The 27,247-nt window shown below is 39.8% G+C and overlaps 1 protein-coding gene across 3 annotated transcripts in view; it reads right to left on the minus strand.

Annotated features, from left to right (window-relative positions):
- SHC3 (SHC adaptor protein 3) overlaps positions 1 to 27,247 on the minus strand; it is a 113,583-nt gene that overhangs the window by 31,636 nt on the left and 54,700 nt on the right. For all 3 annotated transcript variants that reach the window (XM_089662166.1, XM_089662165.1, XM_089662167.1), the window contains exons 4-5: positions 10,377 to 10,440; positions 3,154 to 3,273 (exon numbers count right to left, since the gene is read on the minus strand). In XM_089662166.1, coding sequence (XP_089518292.1) covers positions 3,154 to 3,273; positions 10,377 to 10,440 — 184 coding nt within the window. The remainder of the gene's footprint in view (positions 1 to 3,153; positions 3,274 to 10,376; positions 10,441 to 27,247) is intronic.

Consider the following 27,247-nt stretch of genomic DNA (forward strand, 5'->3'; position numbering starts at 1 on the left):
AGATGTCATATTGGAGCTCTTCATCAGGAGGCAAAATATAAAAATGAAGATTCCAGTTGAAAATGATTGGTATGGGGGATAGGTAATTTGTGTCCAGAGTAACAGTTAGATTATTAAAAAAAAAAAACTTTGGGCGTTCTCTAAATTATACACAGACATGAAATTCCTGTCACTTACTACTTGCTTTTGATACATGTAAATTAGTATGTCTGCCCTACACTTGTGGTGTGTGTTTGGTGCAATGGTCACAAAAGCTTTGGGAAACCATACGTGGATACAGGATTCTTTGACCAATTTTTGAATTTCTGCTATTCTCCGTCATTAGATTTATTTTTCAATTTCACAGTCCATGTGCTAACAGATGTATTCAATAAAAGGTGAACTGGCTTCATAGTGATAACACTACAGTAAGTGGCAGATGCATAATGAGTATGCCCTTTGCTTGTGCTCATTGTGGTTAGTGGCTCTGACTACACAAAAGCAAGATCTGTTATTTTTCTCCAATTTGCACAATTCCAAATGAATAGTTGCAGTGGAAAAGTAAGGAGTAAACAACTTTAAAGGTAAATAACACATTTTTTTTTCTTTTGTGAAAAATCAGACTTTGTGTGGGCTTGCACTATTCCGTCTGAGTTTCTGATTGGTCACCCCTTCCAGTATGGCCATACAGTGCCTTGAAAAAGTATTCATAACTCTTGAAATTTTCTATATTTTTCCATGTTACAACCAAAAACGTAAATGTATCATATTGGGATTTTATGTGATAGATATTTATTTGTGAAACATTTTGAAAACCATTTATCATTTTCCTTCCACTTCACAATTATGTGCCACTTTGTGTTGGTCTATCACATAAAATCCCAATAATATACGTTTACATTTTTGGTTGAAAATTTCAAGGGGTATGAATACTTTTTCAAGGCACTGTATAGGTTTTACCTTTTTTCAGCGGCTACTGTTTTTAGTACATGTACATGAGAAGTCCTGAGATGAGTATTGCCATCTGGTCTTTTCATATGTATACTGAGCATGGAGGTTTATGAATACTGTAATGTAATCATGTTGCAAATCTATGGACTTTTTAAGTGAATGTCCTTTTGTTAACTCTCTCACAGAGTAGAACCTTAAGCCCAACTCTGGACAAATAAAAACAAAAATACACTGGAAACCATTTAGACCACTTTGCTTTGAAAAGCAGGTCCAAGTGATGATCAATATGGGTGTGCCTTTAATTGGTTAACTGTGCACTACTATATGCTCAAGTAAGTTTGAAACTGATCAAGCATTCTTTAGTGTGCCAACACATAACTTATCACACATCGTATTGGACGAATGACCCTTGTAAATAATCTTTAAGTACTAGGTGAAAGTCCTGATTGTTAGGAGAGAAAAAGGAGACTTCCAAATTATTTTGCAAATAATATACAGCTAGGGTTGAACTTGACACAAGCTGCACCCACTTGAGGTACCAGTCAGGTCTCACCTGCTGATTATAAATACCCATCCTTTTCTTTCAGCATTATACTTACCTAATAGGACTGAAGCTTCCTCTTGTCTGCAGATCTGTCTGTCATAACACAAAGAACTGCTATCAGTGTTTCTATAGATAGAGACTGACATCTGCGGGGAAGTGGAGAAACGGCAGTGCAAAGCAGGTGTGCATAATGTGGACAAAGTAGTTTAGGCAGTGGACTAGCAGGCAATGGTGCAGGATTGATGGTACATTCTAGGCTCCCCATTACCCTCTCCCCGGGCCTTGTCTTAGTTACTATTACTGCAAGTGCTGTTCTTAAAGCTGAATTCAACGAACTGATCCACTTTGGAAAACTTTCTGAATTACTAGGAGTTAAATCCAACAAGGCACATGCCAACTTGTAGACTATTTAATTTACAATTGCCATTTTTAAGGAGTGCCAGGAGCATAGCTATCACTATACTTCCGGCGCTCTAACATTAGACCTTCTGGCCTCAGCTCCATCAGTTGAAGAGTCTCATGCTGCCACTGTGCCCACCCCTCCCCTCCTCCTGCCCAATCACTGAGTGCTCTGTGTTATGTCAACACATTCCCAAAATTCACAATTCACAAAAAATACAAAGGCTCCTGTGAATGAGCAGCAGAGGGGAGGGGCAGTCAGAGATGTTGTATGTGAGAGAGCAGTGTCTCTCCTGTCAGAGCTCTGGGAGTGTAATGATAGCTATGCTTCCAAAGCTCCATAAAATTGGCACATGTAAATAACATAGATAAGTCTATGAAGCGGCATGTGTCTCATTGGACTTAACTCACAGTATGCCAGCACATATTCAAGTACATATCCACAAGTGGCTGAATTCTTGGAGTTCAGCTTTAGGCCACTGTGTCCAGCCAGCCATTTCTGTATCATGTTCTTATGCTGTATTTCCAGTATTCTTATTTTGTATGTCCCTAAACATTTCCCCTTTGTATTGCTGGAAAATCTTGCATTTGTTCAGCAGCATCCCGTATGTTTCCCCATGGACATTACTATGAAGGAGGCCTCTGTATGCACCCTGGTTATCTCAGAATGGTCACGTTTGCATACCATCGTGTAACATAGCTCCCCTCTGAGTTCTGAATGGCTGGGCAATTGATAACAGTGAGAAGCGAGAGCAAACTGGGATTCAGGTGCACATTTATCAACTAATTCTAGAAAAAAAAATGATGTTACAGATACATCTGTAACATTTTTACTATTAAGATATATTGTTTTGGAAAAACATTTTCCAGAGAATTAAAATACTATACTATGAGCATGTAGATGAGACTTGATTTTAGGAGTTTAAAGGATTGTTTTAAACCTTATACATAAATCTACTAACTAAAATTTACAAAATGTAACCCATATTGCCCCTAAAAAAATGTTTTCTCTTTCTCACAGAAGTTTGGCTTTTACATTTTCTTCCTGATAACATATTCCCTTGTCTATTTGCTGGCTGCATATTATTATTTGCTTACTGCTTTTTGTTCCTTTGCTGATATATACAGTATAGTAATATATCTATACATAAACACTGTAAATATATATATATATATATACTGTAAATATATATATATATATATATATACACACTGTAAATATATATATATATATATATAGTATATATAAAAAAAACATGGCAGCAATAGCTTGGTCATACCTGTTTAGAATCCGGTGTCATCATGTTTAGGCTTGTTGTAGATATGTTAAGTGTTATACACATCCCTGCAAACTGGAGGTTGCACTTTCCCAGGATGCTAGAGAGGATTTTATTTGTAGGCTACACAAAAAAAATTACAAAATATATATAAATAAATATAAACATGATAAAATACAGCTTATTGTCAATATACAGCATAGATTACATTTTGTATAAGGTTTTCTGATTCATTTTCAATTTACGTTGATAATAATGTCCAGATCCTCTTTGTTAGGACATCTCACTTTTACTATTGGATTTTTTCATTTACATTAAACACTGAAATATTGATACTTCACCTGCCTCGGGAGAGGAACAACCCAGTATTGCAAATATCTTACTGCTGGCATGCCAGAGTAAAAAGCCAGAAAGTGAATTATCCTGCCCATAACCAAAATATCAGTGTTGAATGGACTGATTTTATGTTCAACAATACAAATTATAAATTCACCGAGTCTTTCTGACTGAAAACTGGAGGAAGACAGGATATACAGTGCCTTGAAAAAGTATTCCTACTCCTTGAAATTGTCCACATTTTGTCATGTTACAACCAAAAACATCAATGTATTTTATTTAAATTACACATAGGTGGGCTCTATTTACTAATTAGGTGACTTTTGAAGGCAATTTGGTTCCACTAGATTTTAGTTGGGGGTATCAGAGTAAAGGGGGCTGAATACAAATGCACGCCACACTTTTCAGATATTTATTTGTGAAAAATGTTGAAAACCATTTATCATTTTCCTTCCACTTCACAATTATGTGCCACTTTGTGTTGGTCTATCACATAAAATACATTTACATTCTTGGTTATAACATGACAAAATGTGGAAAATTTCAAGGGGTATGAATACTTTTTCAAGGCTTTGTACTCTCACCAGACACTTTGTTAGGTATACCTTGCTAGCCGGTTTGGTCTTCTGCTGCTGTAGCCCATCTGTTTCAAAGTTTGACATGCTGTGCATTCAGAGGTTGTATTCTGCATACCTTGGTTATAATGAGTTGTTATTTGAGTTACTGTTGCCTTTCTATCATCTCTAACCAGTCTGCCAATTCTCCTCTGACCTCTGACATCAAACAGGTATTTTTGTCCACACAACTATTTTCTCTTTTTCGGACCATTCTCTGTAAACCCTAGATATGGTTGTGTGTGAAAATCCCAGTAGGTCAGCAGTTTTTGAAATACTCAGACTAGATGGTCTGGCACAACCATGCCACGTTCAAAGTCACTTGAATCCTCTTTAGCCAACATTCTGATGCTCGGTTTGAACTTCAGCAAGTCTTCACCATGTCTAGATGCCTAAATGCATTGAGTTGTTGCCATGTGATTGGCTGATTAGCAATTTGTGTTACCAAGAAATTGGACAGGTGTACCTAATAAAGTGGCCGGTGAGTGTCAAAACTCATAAATCAAATCCTTAATACAAATCAATCCTATTCCAGCCCCATCAAAATATTCCCAAAAGAAATTTAAAATTAATTAAAATAAAACTTATAAAATAAAAAATAAATGTCCAAAATATAAGTCCAATCACCAATCAATCAATAGTCCTAACCCAATGTGTTGAGCTTCCAATCCTCATATCACTCTTTGTGAACCTCAAAAAAAATGAAACTATAATAGTGTATTACCTTCTACATATAAATACCTTACACGTGTATACATACAATATCCTTGCAACTAATGGACAAGTGCACCAAAATAAATCAATTCAACTGTGAGAAAACACGTGAATCATGCAAAACAGCATTTCGTGTACACTCCAACAAAAAGTGGGAGAAAAAAAAAAAAATATATATATATATATATATATATATATATATATATATTAATTAATCAATATATAAAAAATAAATGCACCAAATCAGTTAAATTAGTGAACACTCCAATTCATATGGTGAGCAATTCGTGATCACCTCCAACTAGTGCGATTAAATAATTACCCTCAGGAAGTAATGACAAGCTTATCAGGATATCCTTGCTCAGTTAATAACCACTTCCAAGCTTTCAATCATTTCAGTGGCCAATCCTCCATAATCCTCATAAAGTGAAAAGGAGACTTTAAAAGGTATGTATGTAAAAGCATAAAGATATTTATTAAGTATCTTACATTAAGGTATGTTGAAAACGACTCTTGTGTGAAACAGAGCAGCCTCAGTGTTTTCCTGGTTCAGGAAAACACGTTTTCCAATTTCCAAAATGGCCACGACGACACTTCCGGTTTGATATGAGTGCGTCAGACGTCACGTTTTCCGACGTGTTTCATCACTTCCGGACTTCTTCTAAAGGGAACCTTAGAAGAAGTCCGAAGTGACAAAACGTGTCGGAAAACGTGACGTCTGACGCACTCACGCCAAACCGGACGTGCCGTCATGGCCATTTTGGAAATTGGAAAACGTGTTTTCTTGAACCAGGAAAACACTGAGGCTGCTCTGTTTCACACAAGAGTCACCTCATAACTGTTGCAGCCTCCTTCCTGCTCTATTCTAAACTCTCTAACCCACATCTTCAACTTCTCACTCTCCATGGGCACCTTTCCCTCCCCACTCAAACATGCACTGGTTACCCCCATCCTCAAAAAACCCTCGCTGGACCCCACCTGTTTGAATAACATAAAACCCATCTCCCTGCTGCCATTTGTCTCCAAGCTTCTCGAGCACCTTGTTCACAACCGTATGAACTGCTACCTCAGCGACATCAACCTTCTTGATCCCCGACAGTCTGGCTTCCACCCACAACATTCCACAGAAACTGCCTTATTAAAACTCACTAATGACCTACTAACTGCAAAAACCAACGGCCATTATTCCATACTCATACTCCTTGACCTTTCCGCTGCCTTTGACACAGTCGACCACCAGTAAACTCCACTCCATCGGCCTCCGTGACTCTGCTCTCTCCTGGTTCTCCTCTTACCTTTCTCAGCGCACTTTCAGTGTCACGTACAACTCCTCCTCCTCCGCTCTGCTTACTCTTTCTGTTGGGGTACCCCAAGGTTCTGTCCTTGGGCCACTCCTTTTCTCTCTCTATACCTCCTACCTGGGCCAACTGATAACCTCCCATGGCTTCCAATACTACCTCTATGCTGATGACACCCAGATCTATCTCTCCACTCCCCAGGTCACCCCCGCAACCTCCTCATGTATCACAAATCTACTAAGCGACATATCAGCATGGATGTCACATCACTATCTTAAACTCAATCTTTCAAAAACTGAGCTTGTAATATTTCCTCCTCCCCGATCCCCCACTCATGACTTTACCATTAAGATCAACAGCACAACCATTGGTCCTTCCCCTCATGCCAGGGTGCTAGACGTAATCCTAGACTCTGAGCTCTCCTTTGGGCCCCACATCCACTCACTGGCTAAATCCTGCCGCCTCAACCTCTGGAACATTTCCAAAATCCTCCCCTTCCTGACCAATGACACCACAAAACAACTTATCAACGCCTTGGTTATATCCCACCTCGATTACTGCAACTCCTTCCTCACTGGTCTACCGTTACACAGGCTATCCCCCCTTCAGTCTACTATGAATGCTGCTACTCATACACCTTACCAACCGATCAGTGACTGCTGCCCCTCTCTGCCAATCCCTCCACTGGCTTCCACTAACCCAACGTATACAATTCAAAATACTAACCACAGCTTACAAAGCCATGCACAACACTGCCCCTAGCTACATCACCAACCTCATCCACAGATACCGCCCAAATCGCCCACTCCGCTCCTCCCATGATATCCTCCTCTCTAGCTCCCTCATCACCTCCTCCCACGCTCGCCTCCAGGACTTCTCCAGAGCCTCTCCCATCCTCTGGAACTCCCTACCACAGCATGTCCGGTCAGCCCCCATCCTGTCTGCCTTTAGGCGATCTTTGAAAACTCACTTCTTCCTCACCTACCTCACCTCCGCCAGATCATCCCCCCGCAGTTATCACCTTTTGTATCACCTCCCCCTTCCTTTAGATTGTAAGCTCCACGAGCAGGGCCCTCCTATTCCTTCTGTACTGAAATGTATTGTAATTGTACTGTCTCCCTTATATTGTAAAGCGCTGCGCAAACTGTTGGCGCTATATAAATCCTGTATAATAATAATAATGAGTCGATTTCAACATACCTTAATGTAAAATACTTAATAAATGTCTTTGTGCTTTTAAATACATACCTTTTTCCTTTTCAGTCTCCTTTTCACTTTATGAGGATTATGGAGGATTGGCCACTGGAATGATTGAAACTTTGGAAGTGGTTATTAACTGAGCAAGGATATCCTGATAAGCTTGTCATTACTTCCTGAGGGTAATTATTTAATCGCACTAGTTGGAGGTGATCACGGATTGCTCACCATATGAATTGGAGTGTTCACTAATTTAATTGATTTGGTGCATTTATTTTTTATATATTGATTAATTAATATATATATAATATTTTTTTTTCTCCCACTTTTTGTTGGAGTGTACACGAAATGCTGTTTTGCATGATTCACGTGTTTTCTCACAGTTGAATTGATTTATTTTGGTGCACTTGTCCAGTAGTTGCAAGGATATTGTATGTAAGGTATTTATAAGTAGAAGGTAATACACTATTATAGTTTCATTTTTTTGAGGTTCACGAAGAGGGATATGAGGATTGGAAGCTCAACACATTGGATTAAGAAAGTTTCTTTGGACTATTGATTAATTGGATTTATATTTTGGACATTTATAAGTTTTATTTTAATTAATTTTTAATTTCTTTTGGGAATAATTTGATGGGGCTGGAATATGATTGATTTGTATTAAGGATTAGATTTATGAGTTTTGACAGTTTGGTGGAGGAAAAGGTTGGTTATAATTGTATCTACTTTCAAGGGTGAAAGTGTCACTTTTCTTTAAAGGGTTAATTAGAGTGGGTATTTGACTTAGAGTAAGGTGTGCCGAAGAATTGTTATTTATCTATTACTATCCATCTGCTCCTTGCTGATACAGTATGTTCATGACCAAACTGTAGTCTTGCTGAAATGTTCTTTGTGAAAAGCCAGACCTTTTTTTTGCACATCTCTCATGCAGGTTAAATTGGTGCAATCTATACTTATTGTAAAAGCATGGACATTATTTTACTTTTAGTGGAATTATTGATCTGAAATAATTTGGCAAGATTTTTAAATCCCTTGCCAGACTCATAGGCATCGATGCTGTTCTTTCTGAGGGCCTTAGAGATCTCTCTTGTCCATGAAATGACAACACAATACATATTAATAGAAAAAGAAGAGAGAACACCAGATCCTAGATATCTGAGGTTTTAATAAGACAGGTTCCACCTTTATACTCTCTAAGGAGGTTCTAATCACCCATACCTAAGGTGGAACACCTGATTCTAATTTCAAAAGATTTGAATTGGTGATAAATGTAGGGGTGTGCTTACTTTTTCCACATTACAAAATTGCAATTCTGTTCATGTAGATGACGAGAATGAATACACAGTGTCAGTGGCATAGTTGGGCACTCTTGATAAGTACCTGTCACAGCTCCCTCAGCACTATTAACTCAGCCGCAGCAAGGAGATTACAGTAGCAGGGGTGGGGGGGATCAGAGAAGCTAGGAGACAGTAGTACAAGGAACAATTCACACCAATAGTAGGTAACATCCTTTCTACTCATGTTTTTTAACTAAACGTAGGCTTTAACCATTGTTCAGGTGGCAACCCCCGGTCAATTACTTATGGTCCATTGTAGAAATATTATTATTTTATAATATTATAGAAATGGCCTGCCCCATAGTATACCTTAGTGATACTAATTTGGTTGCCAGGGTGTTACAATTTACACACTTTTACCATGGAGAAACCCTCAAGTAACTTTCCTAGTTCTCAGGAAACATCTGCTTAAATTGATGTCTACAGCTAATAGTACATTAGCATGTTTTGTAAATTGCATACATAATAATTAACAGAACAATAGAAAAACGCGGCATCTAAAGCAGATCATTTGGTCCCCCAAAACACCCTGTTTATAACTGCAATTTTTTTAGCAATAATAATGAAATTAATGAATAATATTAATGAACAGAAAAGAAACGCAGATAGTAAAAATTGTACTGTTATATTGGTAGTCAGAAGGGAAATACTAACATATTGGTTGTTGGTGTAGTACTTCCTTAAACTGGTGGTCAGTAGAGAAGGGCCCTCTTACATTGATGATCATTGGAAAGAGACCTCTTAGGTTGATGGTCAGGGCGCAGTGCCCCCTTACATTGGTTATCAGTGGAAAGAATGCACTAATTTATTAAAGTCAAAGCAACGTTACAAGAAAGTTTAATTTAAAATGTTTAAGTTTAAAATAAAAATGTTTCATGTTTAACCCTTTATTAACCATTCAGTATCTTCAAACCACCCTGATTAACCTCTCCTTCCACCCTTCACTAGTATTTTTTCATCTGATTGTATTCTTATTTCAAATTTTTACCATTAATATTTAAACTTTTTATAAAATTTTTAGTTATTTTGTTTGTATTTTTTTGTTACATTAATATAATGCACAATATTAAAAAAAAAACATGATTTCGTATCTAAATAACTTTTCAATGCTTTCTACCAGAATCTTATTTTTAGTGTACAGTAAATATACACTGGACAAGTTATAAACTAAAATGAATCATTTTATCTACAGTAAAACTAATTGTTTTCAAAGCAGAATTCCAGAATTTTTTTTTCTTGGTCATGAAGTGGGGCTGTGCCCACACTGCATGGGTTAAATTCTCATTTCGTTCTAGGGGAACATCGAAGATATGTTCACCTGACCCATGATCCACCCTACACAAGACCGGTCCTTTTGGCTCCTGTCCCTCCGTGGTCCAGTGGTCTTGTAAATGGACTGTACCTGATGGTCCATAGACAGGAACAGTCCACTGCTGGACCGTGGGGAGAGCAGCTTTCTGGAGCAGTATGAGTTCACCCCTAGAAAAAATAAACAGCTGATCCATGCACAGCTCCACTGCATGGTAAAAAAAAAACTATTTTGACTGGATTTCTGCTTTAAAACTAACACTGACCAAATCAGAAATGTTTTTTTCTTTTTTTTTTCTTTTTTTACTTTTGTCTATAGATTGCATAGAAAATAAAAGGAAGAGGAATAAAGAGGAAATTTCTTGACACGTTTACAAATAAAATTTTTACATTTATAAATCAAAAGCATAAAAATAAAATACCTTTCTTTTTTTGAAGACTCCTTTGGTACCAGGAACAGCTTCACACACTCGGCTAAACGCTTCCCTGCAAGACAAAAACATAAAAATAAGGATCTTTTTTGTAAGTATACCTTATTTAGTTTTCTTAACTGAAATTTGAGAGAAATATGGAGGTTGCCATTTCTCACTTCTAATTAGTGCTAGTTGCCAGGCTAACATACTGGATTTGTAAATTCAGTACTTTCTGAGTTACTTAGTTTGAACAAAGTATGAGGAAAATAAGTTTTGAATTCCCTGATCCAGGTCATTTACTCAAAGTACTGAAGGCATATACTCCAAAGGAAATCTGCCATGTAAGAACTAAATAGGTTATCCTGACAATGTTGGTTGTGTAACACTTTGGCTTCAACACGTAAGCAGCAGTAACTTTACTGTCTTACCCATCAATTATTGCAGAAAGTTTGGAGTCTAAAGTTGGTGATATATGGTCAGGTTTTTTTTTTTTGTTCAACTAGCTTATTGAATTATAAACTGACCCAATTCCCCCATCCACACATACAATTCAATAACCTTCCTTGCTGTGTCATTGTAACCTGACAGCTGGGAGACTCCACCACCATCAGAATACACAGATCAGCACTGCAGCCTATTGCCTGCAGTGCTGATTGAGCGGCAATATACCAACAGGGTGGTTGAACAGAGGTTGATAAGTAGATTGACTTCTATTCAGCTGTTGTGGCCACACATGGATCAAAATTCACCCAGCCACTGCTGAACCAGCTGAATTCTGTATACTCGGCAGTCTTGTATTGGGAGGTAATAAATGACAGCCACAAATGTCAACATGGTTCAGCCAAACTGGCCTTAATCATGACTCATGTCATGTCTCAACTGTGGCTGTCATTTGTTACCTGCCAATAAACACAAGACTACAGAGTAGACACCAGAGTACCTGATTTTCTTTGATTATACAGATTCTATACAGAAGCTTGCGTCTTTAACAATGTGTTAGCCAGTAAAGGGTGTCTTTCTGCTTTAATATGTGCTACATCAATTATCCTGATCCAGCATAGAGACAAGAAAGTATAACTTTTCTCTGAGTTTCATTTGCAGCATGCTTGTTTCGGGTCTCAGAAATTCTACACCCAGAGACTGCCAGGCAACAATTACTCCCAGATTGAGGCCAGTAATGGCATTACCAGCTGGACTTTGTCAGGATACATTTTGGATCACAGTCTCTTTAAAGCAGTAATAATAGAAGTCTATGGAAAAGCATTGATAACCCGCACAAAAACCACTGGTACACTGTGCTGCACCTGTACTGCGACCAAATTGCAGCATGGCAGTGTGAAACCTGTATAATAGTTTGAGCCTGTATAATAGTTTAGCAAAATATTGCCCTGCTGTGTGCCAATAAATCCCAATTCTAGATTTTTCTTTTTTTTTTTTGGCTATAGTAGGCAAGGGTTGGATGTTCTGTTAGGACCACAAAAAAACTTCAGGATAGAAAGCAGGACTTGTGAAGAGATCAACACCTGATTCCTACTCCATAGTGTGATCCTAGAAGTGCTCTGCTTTGACCACTTTGGGGTTTACAGCTGAATTGTTTGGATTATTTTTTCACTTTATCACTTTGCAGTTTTTGCACATGCATGTGCGTTTTTATGTTTCATATGAATTCTATATAGTTATCTACTCTTACTTATTTATTGCATATAATTATTGCACCTATTTATTGGACTTTTATCAGTTATGAATTTTTGATTGTGGTTTCTCCTTTTCAATGCTTTAGCGCTTCACATTATTTATATAATATTATTCAGTTGTAATTTTAGATTGTATTACATTTTCCAGATTTACAACCACTTTAAACTTAATTTCTCCTAACCTCAAATCGTGGCCGTGTGTCCTCTTTAGGGATCTTAGAGTAAACAATTTATTACAGTTACTGAAGTCACCTTTGATATATATGTATATTGAAATTATATCCCCTCTTAAGTACGTTGGTCCACCGTACAGTATAAGACCATCTTATCTAACAGAGCATGGACAGATTTTTACATTGCATTAACGTGTGTTCTAGTTACTAAAATGTATCAAACAGTATTGTACTTTCTTGATGCCTCTTATAGAATATTCGATTACTTATATTAAGCTATCAATAAAATTAGAAAAGGGGTAGTATAACAAGAGCATGAAGAGAAAGGGTTTACATGTTAAAAAAGGCCATGGGTCAAGCAGGGAAAAATTTGGGTTTGGCAGGCTTCAAAAACCTTTGGCTACCCTCACCAGGTAGGGGAAATAGCCCAAGTCTGACTTAAAAGTAAGGTGCAACCTTCTGCAGAGAGTCAATAGAGCCCTACATAAGTTCTCAAGAAGGCACAAAAGAATTACCAGGCTCAGCACAGTGAAAAAAGTAAATATGATATATTTTCCTATTTACTAATGCTAACAGCATGAGGATAAAAAGAGTCAATGTTGATTGAGAGAGTGAAGTTCTGCTTTAAGGTCTCTTCTCCAGAGTGAGTACCTGTAATCTATGTAATTTATCTTCATAGCTGAGGTCCTAGATCCCCCTTCGCTGAACTCTTTCTAATTTAACAACGTTTTTCCCAAGGATTGGTGACCAAAACTGAACTGCATATTCAAGATGACGCCGAACCAGTGTTTTGTAAAGGGGTGGTATTATTGATTTATCTCTGGAATGAATGCCATTTTCAAGGCACTACAGTATTTTGATAGCTTTGTTAGCTGCAGCTTGGCATTGCGTTTGGGTCTGTGATCTACAGTAAAAAACAACTCCAGATCCTTTTCCATCACTGCTTCTCCCAGGGGAGCCCTTCCTAATGTGTAGTTTACATGTGTATTTTTTGCACCCAAATAAATAACTTACATTTCTCAATATTGAGCTTTATCTGCTATGTAGGTGCCCAATCCCCTATTTTGTCAGAGTCTTCCTGTAATGGTGCTATATCCTGTGCCACAGTTATTTATCTTCATATTTTGGCATCATCGTTAAACACTTAAACTGAGCTCTTGATTCCAAACTCTGTATCATTAATGACCTGATCCACATTAGCCCCAAAACAGAACCTTAGGGCACACTACTCACAACTTTAGACCATTTACAGAATGAGTCATTTATCACTACTCTTTGGATCCATTCATATAATCAGTTTCCTATACATGTACAGTACATACAATTTCATCAATTTCAAAATACCTTATTTTATAGATTAAACTATTATGGGGTACAATATCAAAAGCCTTAGCAAAATCTAGATAAACTACTGTACATCTACTGGACTTCAACCAACCATAGAATGATAACAGGTTGGTTTTACAAGAATGACCTTTCATAAATCCATGTCAATTGTCACTCATAATGCCTTTATCACAGAGCCATCTACCATTACCTCAAATAGATTACGTACTATTGATGTTAGGCTGATTGGTCTGTAGTTTCCTGTTATATATCTCAATCCATTTTTGTAAATTGGCACCACATTTGCTCTACACCAATTAGTTGATACCATTCAAGTCGGTAAGATGTCTTTAAAAATTATAAATAGCGGCTTAGCTAAGTTACCAAAGGACTTGAGGGTGTAGGCCATCTGAACCTGGAGATTTGTTTACATTAAATTTCTCTAGTCTTTTTTGCATCTGGTTTTCAGTCAACTATAATTATTACCTTTGGTGAAACATTCATCATGAACATTATTAACAACTTGAATGCCCAGCGCCATTGTAAAACAGCACTGAGATAGCAGCTATTTCTGTGGCGGGGATCAGCAACTTCCGCTCATCCTGTAAGGGGTAAATGCTGGAACGGCATCCAGTTCTAAGCAGCTACATCATAAGTGATGTCACCATACTCCCATTCACTATGAAGGGTCAGGCAGACGTGTTATAGCTCTGCCCAAAGGTGTAATTAGAACATTCAGGACACTGGTGCCAGAAACCGGAGACGCCCCCATTCTCTTTCCATCAGTTCTGGGGCCCTTTCCTCTGAGCCTGGGACCTTTCCCACAGATCCCAATGGCGTGCGACATGAATTATACCCCCTGCTGAACTTGTCTCATTCAAGTAAATGGTGCTGCTCTACAAGTCCCCCACAATCGCGTGCAATGCACATGGTTGTGGCATGCTAGTGCAGGCTTGAAGAGGTTAAAGCAGGCAGTGCAGAGCCAATACAATAACTCCTTACTGCCTGTCAAATGATCTCTGAAGAGCAATATGAATGCTGAACAAACAGTTTTTAGAATTGTATTTATTTATTTATTTATCTTACATTTTTAACAGCCCAGTTGGTGAAATATCAGGGCTCTAAACAGACCCTTGATATCTCTTTTTTGAGACAGAGACAACATGTGGCACCATGTGGTTTGGTGAGTGTGAAAATTCATGTGTTTGCAGATGTGTGGGGGTGCCATTAACAAATAATGGCACTGCTGCATGTCTACTAAATGACAGCACATTTCTGTGTGTGTCATTAAAGCCACAATTTTGTGCACATTCTTGACATGCAAAGGTTTGAACCTAGTCTTATAGTGGCCTCAAATCGGTGTGCTGCAGTTTGGCTGCAGTGTGATTGTATTTGTGCTTTACACATGGTTTTAGGTACACTCCCATTGAATTCTATCAGACAGTTCCATTTTCTGAGAGCACATCAAATATGCAGCATGCAGGGTTTTGATGTGCTTGCATGCAAACTCATGTCCTAAAAGAATTCATTAGGAGTGTACCTTAACTGGTTGCCGACCAGTCACAGAGTTTTTACTGAGGCAGGGCGGCACCGCTGCGCAGAACGCCATTTTTAAACGCTGATCTGCAAAACAGGTAGGGCGCACGCGCGAGGCATGTGCCCGCCCTACCTGTCCCGCTGATTGCAGCAGCGGGTGTCAATCACTGGGTCCTGGCAGGTCATTACCCGCCACGTCCCAGCGATTACCGGCAATCACTGCCAGGGAACACGGCTGCAGTGTTTACACTGCAAGTCTGCTCTCTGTCAGTTCCGAGCATACGCTGATCCAGAGAGAGGAGTTTATCCCGTGAGGCACACACCCCCGGCCCCTAGTAAAACACTCCCCTCACACAGTTAACCCATTCATTACCTAAAAAAAAGTTAACCATCACTGGGGATGTCAGTGACCCCAAATCAGTTCCCCCCAGTGTCAGAATGTCCGCCGTAGTCCCGCAGTCCCGCCATAGGTCGCTGATCACCACCATAAGTTGCTGATCGCCTCCATAAGTCGCTGATCGCCGCCATTATTAGTATAAAAAAAAATTAAAAATCCAGTATCTATACCGCCATTTGTAAACACTATAACTTTCATGTAAACCAATTAATTTACACGTATTGGGATTTTTTTTAGCAAAGACATGTCGCAAAATACATTTTTGCTGAAATTTATGACAAAATTAGATTTTTACATTTTTTTACTGGACATGTTTTATAGCAAAAAGTCCAAAATATAGTTTTTTTCTCAAAATTGTCAGCCTTTTTTTTATAGCGCAAAAAATAAAAAACGTGATCAAATACCACCGAAAGAAAGCTTAATGTGTGGGAAAAAAGACGTAAAAGAAATACTGCTACAGGGCGGCATGGGTGCACAAATCACACACATATATATATATATATATATATATATATATATATATATATATGTGATTTGTGCTCCTGTGGTTTTCACGCCCCTCCCAGATAGCGTCAGATTGCCCATCAGTACAACAGTCATCACATTTAACCCCTTGATTGCCAGGAAGACGCTCATGCACAATAAACCTCCATTGCTAGTATAGTGTCTGAATGGATCAATATCTTTGATCAGATCAGCACTATACCAGCTTTCACATTAGTATAGCGTCCCCAGAAACGCAGCGTTATGCAGGCCATAGACGGGTCAAACACCAGCTGTTTAAAAAAAAAAACGGTCGTTTAATAGGCCAACGTTACCACCAACGGTAAAAAAAATCGTCCGATTTTCGTTGCGTCTACAGCCAGCATTTAATTACTTCTGTCCCTTGCAGAGAGCTCAGCTATTATATTTGACATGAAAAAGTCTTGTGGTTGCAACAATGTATCTATTTGTATCCATTTCGGATACAGATGTTTTTATTCGGATACAAATAGATACATTGTTGCAACCGCAATACTTTTTCATGTCAAATATAAGAGCGGACTGGAATTCTTTTTCTTCTTTTCCTTCTTTCTTCTTCTTCTTTTTCTTCTTCTTTTTCTTCTTCTTGCAGGTCACGGCTCATGCGCAGATTTTTTTATCGGTAAAATGATCAGCCGATTTGCACATCATTGCTGGGAAAATTGGCCGATTGGCAAAATGTTCTAATGGTGGGCATACCACACACTTTTTCTGGCAGAGATTTTTTCTCTTTTTTTCATTCAGTTTAGAGGCTGCATACAAAAAAAAAGAACATAGCATATACTGTATAGTATAACCAACAAGGATCAGCGATGTACTGGTACATCACTGGAATTTGAATGGTTATGCCAGGATGATTCCTACAGCTGCAGGCATCATCCTGGTATTGTTTTTTTCAGCCGGCGATCGGTTTTCATGTAAAAGCAATCCTAGTGGCTAATTAGCTGCAGGATTGCTGTTACAAGCAGCGGGAGATGATGCCCCCCTCCCCCGCTGCCTTCCACGGCCTTCTTGGGCAGTCCCGTGCCATGGGGGAACCTGAAAATGCAGCTGGGGTTTCTGCCTGCTGACCATGGAGCTGATTGGAGACCAGAGTGGTGCCAATCATCTCTATAGTCTAAGAATTCGGAATCTACAAGCATTTCATCACTTCAGTTTCACAGGATATACACAGCGCCATTTGTAAATTGGGAAAGCATCTGATCACACCGATCTTGGTTTGATTAGATAATGTAAGGGCAGAGGAGATATCCAGAGTCTGATAGACCCCAGATTTCTCAAAAAAGAATATGACAATGCCTATTGAAGTTATAGGGGATGTTTGCATTCCCTGTGATAGCATTAAAAGTGATTAAAAAAAAAATGAAAGGTACAGTGTAAAAATATTTTAAAGAATCAAAATAACTAAAAAAAAAAAAAAATTGCCTCTCCCATGCGCGCACGCCTGTGTGCACAAGCCTTGACCCTGTGCCGGTATGTAAACAGCGGTTGCACCATGCATGTGAGGTATTGCCGTGAACATCAGATCAAGGGCAGTAATTTTAACACTAGACCTCCTCTGTAAATCTAAAATGGTAGCTTTTAAAGCATTGCCTATGGATATTAAAAATGTTTGCAGTTTGTTGCCATTGTACGGGGCATGTGCAGTTTTAAAGCATGTCATGTTTGGTATCTATTTACTCGGCATACCATTACCTTTTATAGTTTACCAAATAATTGGCCAATATATTGTGTTTTTATGCATTAAAAGTAAAAAAAGTGTATTTTTTTTTAATTTTCTGTGCCATAAAAAAATGTAATACCCACCATTTTATTCACTAGGGTGTCTGCTTTAAAAAATATATATAATGTTTGGGGGTTTAAATTAATTTCCTAGCAAAAAATACTGATTTTTTTCATGTGAACAAAAAGTGTCAGAAAAGGCTTGATCTTCAGGTGGTTAGAAGAGTGAGTGATGTGTGGCATAAACTTCTAATGCTGGGCATAAAACGCCCCACCCCCCAAAATGACCCCTTTTTGGAAAGAAGACACCCCAAACTATTTGCTGAGAAGAATGTTGAATTATTAGAAGAATTAATTTTTTTACCACAAGTTTTTGGAAAATGACAAAAAAAATATATTTTTTTTTACACAAAATTGTCACTTAAATGATTTACTGCTCACACATGCCATTGGAATATGTGGAATTACTCCCCAAAATACATTCTGCTACTTCTCCTGAGTATGGGGGTACCACATGTGAGAGACGTTTTGGCAGTCTAGCCAAGTACATGACCCCAAAATCCAATAAGCACCTTCAGGCTTTTAAAGAGCTTTATTTCCTCATTACACTTCCTGACTACCTATCACAGTTTCGGTGGCCCTGACATGCCAGGATAGCACCTAACCCCCCCCAAATGACCCCCTTTTGGAAAGTAGACACCCCAAGGAATTTGATAAGAAGCACAGTAAGTATTTTGCAGATCTCATTTGTTGCCACAAGTTTTTGGAAAATGAAGAAAAAAAACAAAAACATCTTTTTTCTATTCTTTTTTTATATTTCAAAACCTTGTGAGAAAAAATTAGATCTGGAAAAATACTCACCATGCCTCTTTTTAAATTCCTTGGAGTGTCTACTTTCCAGAAGGGGGTCATTTGGGGGGGGGGGGGGTAGGTGCTATCCTGGCATGTCAGGGCTTTTGAAAATGTGATAGTGAGGAAGTGTAATGAGGCAGTTACGCACCTTCAGGCTTTAAAAGTCAGTGGTCATAATGTTATGGCTGCTCGGTGTACATATCAGTAATGTAAATGTAAGTTCAAACACTATGCAATACAAAAAGAAAAACACAACAGTGGTGATGTATTTATTTATTTAGTGAAATCCTCAAAACAGTTTTTTATTCTAATACTTTTGTTCACATCTATAACAAACACTAATGATGGGGTAATGAATAAGCGCTGTCTTTAGCGTGAAACGCGTTTACCTGCTAGTCCCCCACTGTATTTCCACTGTCTGTATTGGTTTTATCTTGGTTCAATAAAGTGGATTGTTTGGAGTGCAGCCGATCAGACGTCCTTTGTTCTCATCTATGCAGCACACGACCTACAGGAGGAGTTGTGCTTGGATATTGGGAGTCTCTCTACCTTGAGCAGCGTTAACAAACACTAGCTGGAGTTCAGAATACAGAAGTCTTAGGAGTGGCTTCATCTTCAGTGAGTAATGTAATAAAACACACATTTTAATACAATGATGACAACATTTCTAGCAATCTAGTATACTGTGCCTCTTCTTCTAAAGAACTTGGTACTAAGCTAAAATCATCATGTGACTGTGATGATGCAATCATTTAACCTTTATACATTACTGTTGGCAAGTAGATGTTTCTGGAGCCTTCACAAGAACAGCAATGTTGGAGGCGCACACACACCATTCATCATGGTCATTCGGATTGAGTCTGGATCTGCATTCCATGAAATCACTACAGTTCAACCAGTGCTGACAGATGTCATATACTGTATTAGAAATGGTCCTTATTTCTCTTGTCCAGACAACTGTAGAACCATTTGCAGTATAAACATGTTGCTGCAACAGCAGTCCTGTAAAAGACATTTAACAAATGTGATTACACAATTGTATATGTATCCATTATACCTCATCTATAATTCTATGCAAACACATTGACACCCAGTAGTCAAATGACATGCTTTGATGATTTTCTCAATAGAAATAATATAACACAGCTTCTACAGAGATCAAGCCTAAACAATAAATCCCTTCCCCCTTGACCTCAGCATTTTGAGCATATCATGCTCACTGGAGACCCTTCTTTTGGGACCCTTCTTTTGGGACCAACCTAGCAATGCACAGGGTCTGGCTGAAATCTTCATTGTCCATGCTCTTAGGGTTTTCAGAAACAAAAGGGCTGAACATACACTTAGTGAGCTTATACCAATACATTGTGGGAAATTCCTAATGCTACGCATTGTCAGGAATGCCACATAATGAAGACCTCCGAAGTCCTGTTGTAGGATTATATAATACATTTAAAGTGCTGGGGGAGGGAATGGTAGAAAAGAAAATATGCTCTAAATATTCACAGTTATCATGTTAATTTTAATTTACAATTACAAAGGAAAATTATGCTTACTACAATTATGGTAAAAGAAAAAAAATACATACCTTAAACACTTTATTTTATCATTAGGAAATCGTCCATTTGTAAATGTACCTTTTTCAAAGAAAACTAGAATATTTTCAGTGAGCCCGTCAAAAGTGTTTGCTTAAAGTGGTTGTAAACTGGTTTCAGATAATGCACAGAGAATAAACAAATCCTCCTACAGGTTATACCTGTTTATCTGCAGTCTTCTCTTCTCTACAGCCATTCAAAGTGCTTCATTTATAAAGCTTGTCTGAGACCTCAGAAAAGTAGGGGTGGAGAGCTGAAGTCACACTCTGCAGAGCTCAGTGAGTTCTGAGAGCTGATTGGAAGGGAGAGACACACCCCACTCCGCACAGCTCACAGGAACAGAGGTGAGGCTGTCAATCTGCTGGAGATCCCTCCCCTGTCACCATTCTTCTCCTGGTGTCAGGAAAACATGTCAGAAGTGACTCATGCTGATAGCAATAGAATGAGGCAGCAGACAGAAATGAGAATTAATGCTCTGGATTAAGATAAGTACAAACTATAGAGAGATATGCTTTGTTTATATTTCATGTATGAGGTTTACAACCACTTTATAGCACACCTTTCCATTTCCAAAGCATATAATGATTGTGGCACATTCACAGTCTGCTCCATCAGCTATTTTAGTGTATTTTCCCACAATATGCCACCTAGGCATAATAAATGGTGTTGTTACTGATATACAAATTTTGACTTTTTGTCAAAAGTCAGTAGCTAAGCCCTCATCTCCATCTCTAACCACCTCCTCCCGCTGTTGACATTTACAGGAGCAGTGACACATGACTTTCACAGGAAGGTCAGAGATGTCTTTAACATGGAGGATATGATTAGCAGCCTGACTTCTTCTAATATCCTACTGAAGGAACAAAAGACTGTAGCAGAATTTTGATAATTTAGTTTTCTGATTATACACATGTGAGCATATTATTAACTACATGTTTCATACATGCAGAGGGCTAACTGGAACCTTCAGGCCCCAGTGCAAGAAACCATGAAGGCGCTCCCTGACCTGAGCCACTTCCCATTGATCTCAAGCCTCTTTACTCGCATTGCAGGGCCCTTTATTACAGTCCCCCCTTTCAGATGTTCTGCAATGGGTCCCCTTAATGTCCTTACATTAGAGTCCCCCCTTACATCAGAGATTCCAGCATCCCCAGAGCCCTCTTTACATCAGAGTTTCCCTTTACAGCACATCAGTTTCCATTTACAATGCAAGGGGGAACTCTGGAACTCTGCTGACCTTGATGTAAAGGGGAACTCTGTGGACCCTGATGTAAAGTGGAACACTGTGGACCATGATGTAGGAGGGAATGCTACAGACTGTGGTGTAAAGGGGAACTCTGATGTAAGAGTTTCTCTGGTCACCAGAGCCCCCCCCTTAGATCAGAGTTTGCAGAGTTTCCCCCTTACCTTAGAGTCCACAAAGTTTCCACTGCAAGGGTGAACTCCGCTGACTCTGATGTATGGAGAGATGCTGGGAATTCTGATTAACCAGAGAACCTCTTACCTCAGAGTTTCCCTTTACATCCAGTCTGCAGTGTGAATACACTAAGGTAAAGGGTTTCACTGATGTAAGAGGGGAGTGGGGACACTGATATAAGGGGGAACCTTTGTATCAGTGTCCCCCCCTTACATCAGTGACCTCCCCCACAGAGCGAGTGACTAACTGCTCCACAGACTCTGTGTGGCCTGGAGCTGTGACACACTGACCTCTTAAAAGCACCCCCACACATCAGCACCTATGGCACATTTTATTGCATGCCAAACCACATGGTGCTGCAGCATGTGGCTTTGTAAGATGCAATTTAAAAAAAGTGTTGGGGCTTCTTTCCCTGTGTTTCTTACAGGTAAGGCAGCTAATGAAAATGAATGGGCTGCCCTACCCACGATGTGCGCATGCAAATCTGCATTAACAACCTCAGCCCCCTCCATTAATGTCCTCAGCCCCCTTCCATTAACATCCTAAGCTCCCCCATCAATGTCATCAGCCCCCCATTATTGTCTTCAGCTCCCCCATTAACTTTCTCCCCTTCTCCATTAATATCCTCAGCTCTCCCATTAATGTCCTCATCTTCCCATTAATGTCCTCATCTCCCCATTAATGACCTCAGCTCCCCCATTGTCCTCAGCTCCCCAACATTAATCACCTCATCCCCCCCCCCCTCCATTAATGTCCTCAGCCCCCCTCACCCATTAATGTCCTCAGACTCCTCCATTAATGACCTCAGCTCCCTCCATTAATATCCTCATTCCCCCCTCCCATTAATGACCTCAGCCCCCTCCATTAATGTCTTCATCCACCCCCAGTAATGACCTCAGCCCCCCTCTATTAATGTCCTCAGCCCCCTTACCCCAATTAATTACCTCAGCCCTCATAAATGTCCTCAGCCCCCCATCCATTAAAGGCCTCAGCCCCCCCATTATTGGCCTCAGCCCCCCATTAATGACCCCAGTCACCCTCCATTAATGTCCTCACCCCCCTCCATTAATGTTCTCAGCCCCCCTTTTCCCATGAATGTCCTCAGTCCCCTCCATTATTGTCCTCAGCCCCCCCTTTATGAATGTCCTCAGCCCCCTTCATTAATGACCTCAGCCCCCTCCATTAATGTTCTCAGTTGCCTTCCATTAATTGCCTCAGCTCCTTCCATTAATGTCCTCACCCCCCCCCCCATTAAAAACCTCAGCCCTCCCCACTAATGTCCTCAGCCACCCCAATGAATGTACTCAGCCCCCTCTCCATTAATGTCCTCAGCCCCCCTTCCCTAATGAATGTCCTCAATTCCCCCATTAATATCCTCAGCTCCGCTCTATTAAAGACCTCAGCCCCCCTCCATTAATATCCTCACTCCCCCCCCACAATAAATGTCCTCGGCCTCCCCCTCCAATAAATACTGATAAAGACTGCAGCTTCCCCACCCCACATCACTCACCCCCCCCCCCCACCATTGCCCCCTCCTCCTGTCTTACCTTACTCAGTGCGGAGGACAGGAGGCACAGCAAGTCTGAACAGGGGGCTGGACGGTACAAGCTGCAAGCTGGTGATTGGTTGCTAAGACAACCCTGCATCCTAACAACCAATCACCTGCTTGTTAACACAGACAGCCTCCGCCTTCCATTGCAGAGCCATCCTGCCTCCCGCAGATGGCTCTAAGAGAATGACAGCGGTGGCAGTGGTTCCTAAGTGGTGGCAACACGGCCGGCCCTGATGCCTGGCATAAAATCTTAATGTGACAGGGAGGCCATACAGGCCCCCTGGAACAGGGGCGAGGTCGCAAGTGTGAACCCTGGGACCCCTGACACTATGGAAGTGCATACATGGCATCAATCTATATAAATATTTACGCACTGCAGTAGTGATCTGCAGTAAATGTCAATGTTAAGTTAATGACATCTCAAACGCAGGTCACAAACACAGTGCGTTTTCCTGCACAGGATCACATCGTACAGAAGTAACATGCAATCCAGTTGCTGGATTAAAAAGTAGTGCAAGATTTAAAGTATTGCATGCATCCAGTAGTGCTGGATTTATAGTAGTGCATGCATGAAAGAATGGGTTCAAATCGCACCACACTGCACAGAATATGAAACGCACAGGAATGCATGCATTTCTGTGTGATACCTGGTATGAACCAGCCCTTAAAGCCTAATGCTGATCATACACATATAGGATTTTGTTCCAGATTTTCATTTTAAGAACGTTTGTTCAATTTTCTAATCATTAGCGGGGTCAATGTTTTCAACCACAGTTACAAGAAAATTGGAAGGAGCAGGAAGGAAAGTTGTACTCAGACAGCGTATGTGATTTTATTTTGGGATTTACATTCATTTCAAAATCGACTGTTAAAATTAAGTAAAATTTTAGAATGGCATTCGTCCATTGATCGAATATACAAAGAATTTTCGTATGAGTGTTCATATCCAAAAATCTACTAGTGCATGACCAGCATAAGTTTAGCTTAAAATCAAAAACATAAAATTCAGCACAAGGGATATAATTTACAGCTAATATGATGTGTCCCTTGTGCTGACTCTTCTCCTTTTAGGAGAAGCCTTCACACATTTGACCATTTTCACCTTAATATTTGCCACTCTTTGAAGATTTACCCTCAATTCTTGCTATCACAGCTGCTACAAAATTAAGTATTTCCTCTTACTTTACGCTCAATGACAGTGTTCTCCCACCAGTGCCACTGATAGGTGGTTACAGGATACACTCCTGCACCAGGTCCTATTGGATCAGTGGACAACCTCAGAACAGCATCATTCCAGCACAGTGCTAGAGAACAGAACAGCATCAATCATCTCTCCTCTGTTTATTCTCCCACCCCTCCCTCCTAGCATACCTCTGCCTCTCTCCACATCCAACTGGTGGAGAGTGAGGGATGAAAGTACTTGTTGTATAGCATCCTATTGGACACTTCACTTCACAGCACAATCACTGGTGCATTATGGGGCATGATTTTCCCAGGAACTTCAGAAAATGGAACATTCTTCAGTAATTGCAAGATGCGGGAGAGGTAAGTTACTTTTTCCTTTTTTATCCCTCTCGGGGGGGGTGGCATGTTCCAACTGCTGGCCCCAGGCTGGACCGTGAGCAGCAGGCGTAATTCCCAGCCTATTCTTGTGCAGCCTTCTGCAGTGAGTAGACACCAGGCATTGGAGGGGGCTCCTAAAGTTTGGAGACACTGGGCTGGAGGTGTGTTATTGTGTATATGGAGACACTGTATGGGCCCCGTAAATTTTACATGCTTTGACAGTAAAGAAATGCTGCGGGAGGTTGGCAAAACTGGTACGCAGGGCCGTGGATAAGAGGGTACCTGTACGGAGCCCAGGCCAGCAGGAAGGCCCAGGCAGCTGAGTGAATCCAATATGGGCAGGGAGGGGGATCGGCATGGCGGGGGGGTAATTACTGGATTACTAGAATCAATCCCCTGTATGGCTCTCTGCAACAGCAGAAAGCTGGCTTCTTTTCCTTTCCCCACTGCTGGCTTTCAGCTGCTGCATAGAGCCACAGGGGATCAGTTCCAGTAATTGCCCCCTTCCCTGCTGCACCCATCACCCTCCCTGTGCGCCATACATTTCCCCCTGCTGCCCAGACCCCCTTGTGTGCCCCCCACCCCTGCACTGCTGCCGGCTTCCCTTCTCTCTTTCCCACTGCCAGCTGCAAGCACACAATAGGATCCTTCAGGATGGAGAGTGGGGGAAGGGTCTGGTAAATATGTACCATTTACCAGCCCCTTCCCAATCTTGAATGAACACAATGATTGACTGGTACTGATCACTCACTGTGTTCATTCATAACTGAAGCATAGAAAACTGGGGGGGGGGGGGTTGGGGGGGGGACCCTGTCAGGTTGGCTGTATGGGGCCCCATGGTTTCTAACAGCAGCCCTGCTGGTACGGGGTCCCATTATTTCTAATGGCAGCCTTGTCTTCAACAAAAACAGGAGTACATATCTCCAGCAGGGACACACACACCCCACACAATATCCAAAACCAAAGAAAAAAAGTTTTTCCTTCACAAACATTTTAATGCAAATATTGTTATCAATTATCTAAAAAATTCAATGCAAACAAAAGAAAGACGGATTTTAATGTTTACCAATGTCGGTAACACCCACCTTTTCTTTGATCTCCCATTTATATGCTTTTATTGATTTTAGCAATTCTGCAATAAAAAAGAAGAACAGATGAAAACCATCAATCAAAAAATGATAAACACCATATACTGTATATATTGTAAAGGAGCCATGCATTGTCCATCCACATTATATTCCATGCAGTGTACTGTACATAAAGTACTATATAATAAAACACTCTATTGTACACATGCAGTGTATAAATACAATAAAGTCCATGCAGTGCACCATAAACAAAGTACTGTACAATGATCGTATATGATATTGCCTTTGTAACATGCTTGTAACCTACTGTAAAAACAAACAAAGCCTATGATTCCTCAAATTGCAGTAGTACTCAGTGCAGCTTAAAGTGTATGTAGGGCATGCTTCAAGTGCTATTTAAAACAATATAGTATTGCAGCTTGATGAATCAAGGCCAAAGACTGCATGCATTGAGCAATATTAATTACCTTCATCATCTTGACATCTCAACAGTTACTTTGGAAACCAATTGTTGGAGTTACTGTAGGTAATCTGTAGATCCACTATCTTGCTGATAGGTCTTCAGTCCTTTTAATAATGTTCTTCTTTTTTGTGCAAAGTCCATATGTTTCATTCTTCAAATGAAATGTGTAGGGTATTGCTATACGAGGATGGACCACTTATACACCCAAAGCTGTTACTCCAACAATCAGATCTTTTCTTACATGGATATTCTTATTGCTTAATAATAATTGTAGCAAATCTAAAATAGTTTATCTTGGCATTAACAGTAATTAACACATTATCAAGGTCAAGGCTGAATAAAACAACATAACATCTCTGGAATTTCTCTATTTATTAAACTGTCAGCCCACTCTACTCCTGTTGTATCAAGCAGAATGCACCAATATGAGGATGGAAATACCACGAATGATGCTTAGTTTAGTAGAAGGATAAGACTACTGGGTGGATATGAAATAAGGATCCTGTATATAAAGAATATAGTTAATTTGAGAAGCCAACTAACAACTTAGCCAACTGGAATTTAACTTTACAGGTGATTTATCTTTTGAGTGGACCAGCTATTTTTATTTCATAAAATAAATATGCTGATTTCTGATTTTTTTTTTGTACCTTTCTGGAACGCTTGTGAAGAAACTTTTCTGCACAGCTTTGCATAGAAAATGTTTTTATGTGATTGGGGCTGAAACAATGATTGGATGGTGCTCATCATATTAAAGCTTAACTAAACTCTCTCAACCAACATTAAAGCGGTAATAAACCCAAAGCCGAAGGCTGCATCAGTTTTCTTTTTTTAGGCTTTTTTCCTTCTGTTTTCACCTAGTGATCTAGACAGTAACACACCTCCCACATTAAAAAGACACCACTGTGTTGGAATGAGCACAGGACACAGCAGATAGCAGCATTGTCAGTTTAGGGGGGATTGGACACTATTCACTTGGAATC

The sequence above is a fragment of the Staurois parvus genome, unplaced genomic scaffold, assembly GCF_062004578.1.
Source record: "Staurois parvus isolate SC_StPar_1 unplaced genomic scaffold, SC_StPar_1.0 ptg001432l, whole genome shotgun sequence".
Lineage (NCBI taxonomy): Eukaryota > Metazoa > Chordata > Amphibia > Anura > Ranidae > Staurois > Staurois parvus.